Source organism: Lagenorhynchus albirostris, chromosome 2 (assembly GCF_949774975.1).
Source record: "Lagenorhynchus albirostris chromosome 2, mLagAlb1.1, whole genome shotgun sequence".
NCBI lineage: Eukaryota > Metazoa > Chordata > Mammalia > Artiodactyla > Delphinidae > Lagenorhynchus > Lagenorhynchus albirostris.
Window position 1 is genome coordinate 14,852,462 of NC_083096.1, and position 12,777 is coordinate 14,865,238.

General features: G+C 37.0%; 1 protein-coding gene across 1 annotated transcript in view; it reads right to left on the reverse strand.

Moving 5' to 3' along the window:
* The window catches only part of ESRRG (estrogen related receptor gamma), a 634,020-nt gene that overhangs the window by 53,258 nt on the left and 567,985 nt on the right, over positions 1 to 12,777 (reverse strand). The window contains exons 4-5 of the mRNA XM_060142039.1: positions 6,751 to 6,861; positions 2,957 to 3,118 (exon numbers count right to left, since the gene is read on the reverse strand). Of these exons, the coding sequence (XP_059998022.1) occupies positions 2,957 to 3,118; positions 6,751 to 6,861 (273 nt within the window). The remainder of the gene's footprint in view (positions 1 to 2,956; positions 3,119 to 6,750; positions 6,862 to 12,777) is intronic.

Here is a 12,777-nt window from a genome sequence, read left to right on the forward strand (position 1 = left end):
CTCCGGGTATCACGAGAAACAGAGCCGTGAATCATCATTGCACAGTAACCTCCTCTGGCATTTGCTGGGGAGAGAGAATAACGTCAGCCCCTACCAATTCTAAGCCTCAGCTTAAGACTGAACACATAATCGTATAGCAATTGTTTCCACCACTGGAAATGCTGTTACTCATAGTTATTTAAAGTTACTGTCTTCACAAAGGTCACCAGAGCCCCTTTACTGTGACAAGTTCCTCTGTAAGCTGACATTTCTACTTAGATACACAACTGGACCCACAAATTTATCACTGACTTTTCCTTTCCAGAGAGCAGCAGCAGGAGTTGACGACTTTTCTTGATCGTTATTATGGAATGTCTGTACGATAACAGAATATGGGCTTAACAAATTTCTTAATTCAGGGAGAACTTGGGCAGAATTCGTGGCCTCTCCCGTTGCGGAGCACAGGCTCCGGACGCGCAGGCTCAGCGGCCACGGCTCACGGGCCCAGCCGCTCCGCGGCATGTGGGATCTTCCCGGACCGGGACACGAACCCGTGTCCCCTGCATCGGCAGGCGGACTCTCAACCACTGCGCCACCAGGGAAGCCCTGTGCAAGTGTTTTTACCTCTCTCTGGCCCAGATCTCCCTATCTTTGAATTAAAGATAATAATATCTGATTCCTGGGTTAGAACAATGGGTCTCAACCGGGTGAGAGGGGCATGATTTTGCCCCCCAAGAGGACATCTGGCAATGTGTGAAGACATTTTTGTTTGTTACAACTCAAGGATGCTAATAGGTAGAAACCAAGGATGTTGCTAAATACCCTACAAGGAACAGGACAGGCCCCATAACAAAAGATTATCTGGTTCCAAACATCAATTGCGTCAAGACTGAGAAACCCCGGTTTAGAATAATGCTATTTTAAACCTGTGAGTATGTATGTCTGTGTACCTGTGTGTGTGGATAAATGTAAATGATATAATATATATTGATTATTTTTAAAAGTATCTGTGGACACTTCAACAAATCTTAGTTTTGTTTCTTTCTAAAACCCTTCATCACACTTTCCTTCCAGAAAAGTTTTCATACACTGTTTAGGTAAATTCTGGTTGTTTCCACCGCTACAACTTCCAATGTCTCACGATCTTTCAGCATATTCTATTTCGATTTTTTTTTGCTTTTTCTAAAAACCTTATAGATATGATTACAATCCAAATGCAAATCAGCTATCCACACAATCAAATTCTCATCTTTCTTTTAGATGCAGTGACCCTTGTGGAGATATCTTCTAAAGAATACACTCCAGCTCACCTAGTTAACTAGTTTTGACTTAATTGGGGGTGCTTTATTAGCAAACAGTGTAAGACAAAGTAGCCGGTATAATACAGAGTGATGTTTAAATTAGTTTACAATTTGCTTGGCCTCATCTAGAACTGCAGTGAACAAAGCCATTCAGAAATGTCAGCTGTGTTCCCAAGCACTGTAACAAATTGTCGCCTGAGCGCTGCACACCTAATGACTTCAAATTAGCTTCACTGCGATATCGCCTGACAGTTCGTTACGACTGTTAGCAACATAGCTGGCGTATCATGACCAATAAATTGGTTTCAGTGTGGGCTGGGAAAGGGACTTCCATCAATTTGATTAAAGAAATTACTGTAGCATTCAAAGCATAAAGACAAACTAGTTTAAGGAGACAGAAATAAGTTCACTGTACCAGAGAAACACGGCTCATCGTCCAAAAATTTGTTTGTAAACTATCTGAAGATCAAAGCTCAAACAAACAATAATTCAAGTAGACTACTAAAATTCTTAAACCTTGTGATCAGGTATATGTTCACTGATCTAAGGACAGGCCTGGAGAGAAAAATAATTGGATGCTTTAAAATACTACTTTGGGGACTTCCCTGGGGGCGCAGTGGATAAGACTCTGCGCTCCCAATGCAGGGGGACCGGGTTCGATCCCTGGTCAGGGAACTAGATCCCACATGCATGCTGCAACTAAGAGTTCGCATGCCACAACTAAGGAGCCCGCCTGCCACAACTAAGACCCAGCACAATCAAATAAATAAATAAATAAATATTTTAAAAAAACCCTGAAATACTACTCTTAAGTCACCATATGAGAATATTTACAATGTCAATTTAACATTTATTTTCATAATTTATGTATAAATTCATGGTAAATATCTAATTGTAAACCAAAGCAATATGCAAATATGAAAAACAATTCAGTATAAATCGCCACTATGAACAACAAAATAAGTGATTTTTAAAAGGAAAAAAGGTATCTAGACTACTGACAAAAACTTTTTTTTATTACGATATTATAGCTTTATTTAGGGTTTAGGAAGCTAAGATAGAGTAAGTTCGGGAAGTTGTCCCATTGGCAGGCCAGGCAGGACTTATACCCAGGATGTCTGCCTTAAAGCCCCCAATTCATAAACATTTATTTAAAGTGAAAAGAAAGAACAGAAGTATTTCCTTAGGAGAAAACTCGGACTTTTTAGAAGAATAAAGAAATATTTTAACAAGTTATATTCTCTTTATCTTAGGTTGGCAATAGTACCTTCATATGCGAAAAAATAATTAACAAGCATTCAAGATGGTACAGTTATAAAAACGGCGTATGATTCTATTAGGACCAAGAAAGCACTAAATTAAGTATGACAAAAACAAATGTAAAGGTTTAAAAGAATCCTAATGAACGGGAATTGCCTGGTGGTCCAGTGGTTAAGACTCTGTTTTCACTGCCAATGGTTCGGGTTCAATCCCTGCTTGGGGAACTAAGTTCTCACAAGCCGTGCAGTGTGGCCAAGAACAATAAATTAATTTAAAAAATACAAATAAAAAAGCAAATTAAAATAAATAAATAAAAATTAAAAATCCTAATGAGAAAATTGTGAATTTGCCTAAATCAACATATAAAGCTTAGGGAATTAATTGCAAACTTTTCTTTTTCATTTCAGAAAAGGTACCTGGAATATGCTTCGCCCATCCAATGATAACCACCAATTCTCGATCGGCCAAGTCGCACAGTGTAGTGAGGGCTTTGATGTCACTGTCGGGAACAGTAGGGTCAGGCATGGCATAGATCTTCTCCGGTTCAGCCACCAATAAATGTGAGACAATCTTGTTATCTGCAGAATCAGACCAGAGCACTACAAGATCACTAGTAGCATCATCCCTCTTTCGCACGTTCTAAACTAGGTGGTGTTTTGAGCAGAAACAAAAAACAACAAAAACACCCCACAAACACCTATAATCAACCCCAAATATTCCATGTACGGTTCAACATATATACATTAAACAGTGTTCTGGAAAACCCATAGCAGTTGTAATAGTTCTTTGTTTCTTCTTGGCTTTACCTGCCTTTGCTGGAATGAAGCATCTGTCCTGTAATGAAATTTTTTATAGCAAACAGATAAGAGAAGTTAGAGGCTTTCTGGGTCTGCTCTTTGATTCTTAAGTGGGATCTGGGGAAGCAGATTAAATAGCATACAACAGCTTTAAAATAAATATCCACATAAGCCATTGAAATATAGAAAACATAATGCAGGAGGCAAAGAACTCCTACTGCCCATAGACATAATGGGCATGAAAGTCATTAACTGTCCTAATTCCTTTAAAGAGGAGCAAAGGTCAGAGCCCTTCTGCCGGGGTGAATTACTGACTGTATAACTCTGTCTCTGTGGGATGCATTCAATACTAACGACTTGCCTTTCTCCCCCTCCCCACACACCCGGCCCATCTTCCAAATACAGCCAATGTCAGTTTCCAGAAAAATACTCCAACTTAAATGTGACTGTATTTCCTCTTTGGAGCGTCTAATACTTTAATCCTCTATTTTCATCTGTTGTCTTTAGTTCATTCTCTGGTTCAGATTTATCTGTCTGAAATTTGTGATATATGTTTTTAAAATCCTTCATAAAATAAACACTAGAGACAAATGGAAAGCATCACATCAAATGTGTTTTATCGCTCAGGGCCATGTGAGAGTTTACGGAAGGGGTTATAAAGCCTTGCTAACAGAATGATTTTTCTTGTTGGCCCCACTTTCAATTTCTACATGTAGCTTTAGATTGGATACTTTCTTCTAAGTGAGGAAATACAAATAGGTAAGAATAAACTCAGATATTTCAATGTCTGTGTCCTATTACTCTAGAGAACTAGGGTATTAAATGGGATCTGTGTGAGCCAAGTCAAAGGTTCCTCTATGTTTATTAGACCATTTGCCTTTCCCTATACATTTTTAACTTTTTTAACTCAAAATGAACAGACTTCATATACCTTAGAATTGAAAACATAGTTCTTTTTTTGTCTGCTGTAACAACGTAACAAGGATACTTATCCAGGCTACAATTTGTAATTTTTCTGATAGAGTTTAAAATTTTTACTACTATGACCGCCACATGAATTCTGTTCACTTCAAATTATCAACAGATAACCATTCGATGGCAGTAATATTCAATTATTATCAAATTAAAAATACAGATTTGGGAGGAAGTATTCCCAAATATCGTATTTTCTAGAAAAGAAACTAAAATCAAATTTTTTTTTTTTAATTTGTAGGATCTGAAGAGAAGGACATTTGTTTCTCGTATATGCTATCGAAACAACACCCTGTTTTTTAGCTACGCTTGGAAAAGCTTCCACTTTCATTGCTCTGACAATGCAGCAAAACCTGTCAGCAACTACTAGATCCTCAGGATTAGAAGAAAATGCAGTAATAAAGGGCACAAAAATGCAACGGAAGGAAACCGTGATTCGAGGTCTTTCAGTACAGGGAAAATGCAACCTGTTTCACCCAAGCCACTGGATACTTGACTGGAGGGGGTCAAAGAAATTCGGTGGAAGCTTAGAAATTCCTATCATTCAGAAGATGGAATAGCCGGCAGCACTGTTTCTAGGTGAATCTTATTTAATGTTTCCCTAATTAGAATCAATAGAACCCAATTTTCATTCTTGGGCTTTTGTAGTACACAAACAATCAGTCAGGCTCCAGAAATCTCCCCCAGCCACTTTCTGAGCAAAGCCCATGCCTGGTCTCTTGACATTTATCTGACAGGATCTGAAAATTAAGTTTTATAAATGTTTGTTACCAAAATACACTAATTGGATAGACTAAGGAAAATGAACACAGAGGCCTTAAGATAATGAGTAATGATTTATTAGGAGTCCTCTTTCATCTCAGACAAATGGAGCTCACTGAAATTGCTGTCATCTTCTTAAAGGTACTTGACAAGTCTCTTCCCAATTTCTCAGGTTTACGCCGAAAACCATAGATGTTTCTTTATCCCTCCTGTGGACTTACGAGTGGGCTGGTGCTCATTTTTCTCTCGGTAGAGGATATCGTCAATGGTGTCAGTTGACTTCATATAAAATGAATGAGAAATGCCCAGTCTGGATATTAGTGAATCCAGGAAAAGGAAACCTCTAATGAAATTAAGCATTCGTGTTTATTGCACTTTATTGTATTATCAGAAAGTTTTTTTATTCTAATGTGCAAAATCTGCTTAATGCAGTCCTAGATTGTATTTGCAGAATGCCAGACAGCTTATGCAGGCTGAGGAAATGCCAGATTGGACAATTGAAGGTATAATCAACATAATGTTTTTTGGAAAGGCAAGAGGAAACCATGCCATATGTTCACTTAAGCTTCAATTTTATGTAAAACTGGTTGTTTTGCCTTTGACATAGCTAAAATGTCCTTTCATTTACAGTTCAGGGTCTGTTTTATGTATTTAACAGATGCCCATATGCTCACACGGATGATGCACAGCAGCGACCCCTCCTGGAGAATCGGAATGAGAAGAGGACACTTTTTCTCTTCCCTTGAAAGCAGATCAAAAACTACCCGTGTCCTTTCTAGAACTGCTATAGCTGCAACTTCCTCTGGTGAGGGCTGGTTGTGTCTTCTGAGACAGAGACAGCTAAATGTGAGAATTGTTTCCACCAAAGCACTTTCAGTGCCTCGTATAAACTCTATGCATAAACATCCTAAAATGTTAGCTCTTTTGCACTACGACCATGAACTGATCTTTTAGAAACTGGAACACAGTCAACTGCCTCAATCTATATTCTAGCTCTTTTTAGCTAATGACAAAGAGAATGGGGTTTGCATTTTAGCTACACACCTACCATTGTTTCAAATTGCAGCCAGGCATTATCAAACCATGGGCTTTTAAAAAACAATTCATAATGCCCATAAGGGCATCTGAAATGGAACCACCAACCTATGCTTGTTATCCGTAGGGCCCATCCTTGTTTTAATCTGTTGCTAGCTAGTGTGTTAACCTTCTATAGCTCTAAATTAATGAGGCTCCTAATGTATTTTCATTGGGAGGTTGAACAAACTCATTTAGCTAGTGGAAACTACAAAAATCACTTTCTTGTGAAATCTGAAACTAACAGCTCCAATGAACTAATGATCATGGTACGATCCATTTTATGTACCTCTGAAAATAAAGATAACCCGTAAATGTAAAATTCGCACTACATAAGCTATGCCTTGGTATGCTTATGCTTCCACAAAATGACTAGGTGAAAAAAAGGTAGAGGGGGAGAAAACCACAGGAAAAAAAGATAATTAGCTGAGTCGCTGTTGCTCTTCAAAGGCAATCCTTGGGAATAAAGCCACATCTCCCCACCCCCGCCAACAAAGAGAAGTCTCGTTGGAGTCAGCAGGAATGGGCATGCCAGAAGTGAGGTACCTAGAGCCAGCTGGGAGGATGTTGTGTGCTGGAAAGCCAGACATGTCTGCTGTACTTACATGGCTTTTTGGCTGGCTGAACCAACTGAGGGTTCAGGTATGGGCTGTTCTCCGCATCTATTCTGCGCTTGTACTTCTGCCGACCTCCACGTACTCTGTCAAGACGCACTCCTGTGGGGAAAGACAGGCACTTCCTTACTGTTGAGGTAACTACCTTTGAGACCAATCAAATACATAGAGACTATCATCCACGGGTGCTAGGTAAACAGAGAGTAGATTGCAGAAGGGTCCAGGGGAAGCAGAGGAATGTAAACAAGTGACGGCTGAACCAAGACAGGCACAGGTTGGAAACCAAACCTGGCAGAGATGACCAAGCTGAGAGACGTTTATGCAAGGCCATCAGAGTCACCTATATACCAAAGGAAAGGCACCTTTCCTTGAGAATTAATACAAAGAAACTGGAATTTGGTGCTAACACGGTTTCTCAAATTGAAGATGTTGGCAACGTGTATCCTCTTCATCAGTCACCCCTGAAAGCTCAATGTGTGGGCTTGAGTAGATCAGTAGACCCAGAGCTGTTCAATCCACGCCGGTCTATCAGAGGACTCCACATGGACCTGTGGAACTGAACTGAGTTGAAAACCCCTACATGTTGTAGAGAGCTGGAACCCTACTACACAAGATGAGACGCGAGGATCGTTCCATGTTCTAAGTCAACACGTCTCAGAGGAGCATGTTCTTTATATTTTGGCACAAGTTTGTATTTTCCTTCAAATGAGAGAAAACTGAGAGCAGGTTTGGACTGAATGCAGGTTAGAAGGAGGAGATTCCTGAAAGAATTCAGGAGGCTAGGATGGCAAAGGAGGGATTTGTTAGGAGGGCAGAGATGAAGCTAGAAAGTAGGCAAAAGTAGACTGGCATTTAGTAATACTTTTTCCCCATGAGTGATGGACTGGGTCAAGATTCAGGGAGGTATTGCTGGCAGTGGATCTATAACATTAGGGAAAGGGGCAAAAGGGAAAGAAAGCGATTAGAAAGAAAGAAATGTTTCATTTACATGGGGCAGTGGGGAGGGGCGCTTGTTAATAACGTGGTTTCCAGTCTGTAATTGTAAAGTTTAGGATAGAAACATATAAATCTTTATCAAATAAAGAGAAGATTACTTGGGAGTGAGAGAGAGAGGTGAGAGATTCGCTTTGTGGTCTTAGATTGTACCTTAATTGATAAGACAGTATTAACATTATCCACTAATAAATTCACAACCAAGTAATTCATTGTACATATTTTCATATTTCTCAAACTGTCCAGAAAATAGATTTGGTTTAACAGGATCCTCAGTATTGTTAATTTACTGAAGGCCCTCTCAGAGCCTTTGACATGCAACTAATAGAACTCTCAGAGGGAGATACAGCCTATGCAATGTTTTGCAAACCATTTTAACCAAGGATCCTGTTTTGGGAACATTTGTTAATATCATGTGGAACAGGTGAGTTGTGGTGTAACTGAATTATATGAAACAGTCTGGGAAAGGCTGATCTATTTCTATGTGAATCCTGAAGGTGAATATATATACTCATACGTTAAAGATGACTATCAATCCATGAGCTAAAGAAACACATAACTTTTCATATTACTACTACTTTAAGAGTTGACCTCCTTTGAGTGATACACACAAACATACACTTGGTTCTAGATAAACCCTGAAATGTCAAACTGAAACATCAGAGCAGAGTTTAAGTGATATCAGGAGGCAACTTCAAGAGCAAGTAAGTAGGTTCAGACAAACAAATATCAAAAAAACGAAGCGCTTAGGTAGAGTCTCTAAGTATTCAGTGAAAATAGAATGCTTGTGAGTCATGAAGAAACATTTCTTGACTGCTGTTTTTAGAGCAATTTTGCACCTAGAGTTCCATTCCTTCGTTTATCTAATTTCTAATGTTCTATTTTTATTGTGTCTATACTTAATTTACTAAAGTTTAACACCTTCCCCCTTTTCCCCCCTTTAGTCGTGTTTTGTCTTTTTTCATTGCTTTCTTTCTCCAGGATATTTTTCCAGTTTAGATAATGTGGTCACATTTTGTCTGTTCATCTGAGATCCATTCAAATTTGTTTCATTATAAGAATTTAAAATTTTCCATTATAAGAGTTTAGAAAATTAAAAGCATATATAACTAAAAGTGGTACCATAACACATTTGGCATCCAGCTCCAACCCAATGTGAACATTAATGTGATATGGTTAGAGGTGTGAAGAGAAGGCAGGATGAAACAAACAGAGACAGAGAAAGACAATGACAGAGGAAGGCTAAAAAAAGGAGGAAACATTTAAAAATAACTCTGAAATTGTTAGAACCAAGAAAGCCTGACATACACACACTACTATATATAAAACAGATAATCAACAAGGACCTACTGTACAGCACAGGGAACTCTATTCATACTCTGTAATGACCTATATGAGAAAAGAATCTAAAAAAGAGTGGATATATGTATATGTATAACTGATTTACTTTGCTGTACAGCAGAACTAATTCAACACTGTAAATCAACTATACTCCAATAAAAATTTTAAAAATTAAAAAGAAAAAGGAACCAAAAAAGCTCACAGAATGCATCTTGATTAGGTTTGTAGACTCCAAACTTTGCTTTTGGTGTCTGTCAGGGCATGAGTTCACCATGAGCAATATAGCCTCACATGCTCAAATACTGAACAATACACTGCGTATTTTCCAACACAGGAGTCAGAGCTGGTGAGTTTCTGACAATGGATTTCGTCCATCCTGAAGGCCTATGGAAGAGGATTGTGGCTGAAAGACTGGATTCAAGGTCTTGGCTGGACACAATTCTGACATAGTTGTATCACACTAAAGCCACCAATCAGCTTAGCCAACTGGCCCAAGTTTATGGGAGAAGTGCAACACTGAAAACTAGTTATTAAATATCATGAAGAAAAAAATACATATACTTGATTGACAGAATTTTTATTATGCATTATGGGATATTTTTTGTATTTGTAGGAATATATCCTTTAAGTATTGTGAAATAATTTTATTACTGTACATTTCCTTTCAACTGTGAACAATGAATTACTGAAATATTCATATTATTTTTACGTGCTCCTCCAAAATCTAAAGGAGTGTTCTCTTATGTTCATTCTCGCTTTCTCTTTCTCCTTTTCCCTCTTTTTCTTGCTTTCTTCCCTCCCTCTCACCTCCTTTCAGTGTGTGGGTAGATAAACTACTATCCATCCATCCATCCATCCATACCATCTACGTATCTATCCGGTTTCTAAATATTCAAGTACTTTTTTACAAAAGCCATGACTTAACGCTTTCTTACTTCCTAAAATAAAGATCAGTTGGACAAAGCATTCTTTTATGATTTATAACTTTATGTATATGGTACTCAGTAGATGACTGTAGAGGGACAAAAATAGATATTAATACTACATAATTAATAACTAGTACAATTATGTAGCGAAAGTTGATGGGCAGTCAATATACAGAAAAATTGTTCCTGCCAAGTTTAGATAACAATTAATGGTAAAAATTTCTAGAGTCGATATATTTAAAAAGATCATAATAACTTTTATGTGAAAGTTTTATTCCCATTTTAGGGGGTTAAAAGTAGACAAATATCAACAATTTCAAGTAAAAAATATTTATACTGCTTTTAACCTCTTTTCAAAATCTGGAAAATCTTCTTTTTATGCATCTTCTAGAGACTTGGTGATGATGATAATGATTTAGTTTAGCTGACTTCATACTCAGTGAAATGTTTGAACCCAAATCCTAGTAACACACCTGCAACTACTTCTACATCATACTAAAATCATTCATCAATTTATTCAGTTCTGCTGGAGAAAAAAACATAGTCAGTAAAACCAGTTTTTTTCCCCCCAAGGACAATCATATAACACGGAAATACACAAGTGACATAGGTTTCAAAGTTAAATCAGCCCAAACTATGTGTTCAAACATGTGGACCCAGCTTCTTTATCTGTGCATCTTTGAAAATAAACAGATTTATTCATCTGAGTCATAATAATATAGGCACTGAAACTTCAGTAATGTTATTTTAAAGGGTCTGATAAAACAATACTATACAGATATCATTAAGAAGTCTATTTTCACATGTATACGCTACTATGTATAAAATAGATAACTAATGAGAACCTACTCTATAGCGCAGGGAACTCTACTTGGTGCTCTGTGGTGACCTAAATGGGAAGGAAATGCAAACAAGAGGAGATACATGTACACGTGTAGCTGATTCCCTTTGCTGTGCAGCAGAAACTGGCACAGCAGTGTAACGCAACTATATGCCAATAAATAAATTTAAAAATAAAAGAAGTCTATTTTCAGTATATTTCTCGTTTTAAAGTTTTTCCAGAAAAATGTTTCCAACTGTAATAATATAATAATTGATTCCTAAATAGTATATGAGGAACATGGAAAAAAATAAAGCATAGTTTGCAAATCAGAATGGTTTCTTTCTGGCTCTTTCATTAACAAGCTCTGTAAATTTTGTTGAGTTCCTTAACCTGTTTGCTTTTCCAAATATAAGATGGATATTAAGGCAATAACCTCCCTGGTGTTTTGCTGTAATGATCCAATTATATTAATATAAGGTACTAATATATTTGGATATTATACTAATGTGCTAATATATTTGGATATTACAAATGCATTATTAAATATCTTATAAACCTTAAAATACCAACTGAAATATTGCTATATTATTTATTGAAATATATTTTGCATCGTGATCATTTATTGAAAATCTACCCCCATGGAGTGTGACAGTCTACTCTGCCTCAATTCTGTAGGTAAACAGATTTGAGGTATGACTGAATGGTAAGATAATACAAAGGATGAAACCCAAATAATGACATTATTTGATGTCTAAGTGATTACAGAAATATTTGGTATCCCATTCTATTTGCTGTTCACCCCTGTCACTAATAATATCATTTGGAATTTCTTTTAGAACACATACAGAAGCCAACCCAAAGTCTATCAAAAAGAAAAATGCTATCTCTGAGTTTAGCTAGAAACACACAATACAAAGTTAAGTAGAGAATTGATAATTAACCTAATACATTTCATTTAAAAGTCTCTACTTTCAGCAGAAACAAACCAAAAAAACACAACAGTATTTACGATCAGGACCTGGAAAATTCAGATTTGCTATAAACAAACATCAATCTAATCCAAATATTTCCACTTACAATGGCAAAGCCTGTCTCTCTACATCTTTACAATCTTAAATACAAACAGTTTCTGTTTGGACTCCACTTGTAAACCAGTTTTGAAAAAGTTTAAAAAGAAGATTTCTCCCAGTAAATAAGATACCCACAATGTTCAATGTTTGACAGGATTTGAAGTTAATTAAGGCAACTGGATTTTCTATTCATGTGGAGACTGCCATTACCCCTTTCATTTTTTAAATAAAAAATTTTAATATTTACATTACCTACCAAACAGAACGTTTCACATTGCTTTTTCTGTCAAGTACTGCATGTGCCTACATTGCCACAAGGGAATCACAAATCTCATAAGTTGTCAGAATTTACAAAATTGAGAAAACAGGAATAGGACAAGAAAGAAAAAAAAAAACAAAAAAAAACCGCTATGAGGCACATAAATGCCAAAAGAAGTGAAACAGTTCAGCACAAGGCCTTCTTAGGTCAGCTAATTTTAAGTCTACATTTTAGGCCCAAATGCAAATTTTTAAAATATTATATAGTCCAAAGACGAAAGTATTTTTCACACTTTTAATAGCACAAAGTCATTTCATAGGATAATTAAAGATCTCCCCTTCAGAGAATTACACAAGGCTATCCTAGCCTACTTTGCTAAATTAAAGACAAGGCTTTTTATAATATTGTTCTTAAACAAAGGTTTGCTAAAAACGTTGATTACATAGACCCCTGGAATACTTAAGAAAGATGCAAATAGTCAAAGTAATGATAATTTTTTAAAAGATAGTGAAATAATATTTTAAAAGATTAATGACTTTAGGGGCTTCCCTGGTGGCACAGTGGTTGAGAGTCTGCCTGCCGATGCAGGGGACACGGGTTCGTGCC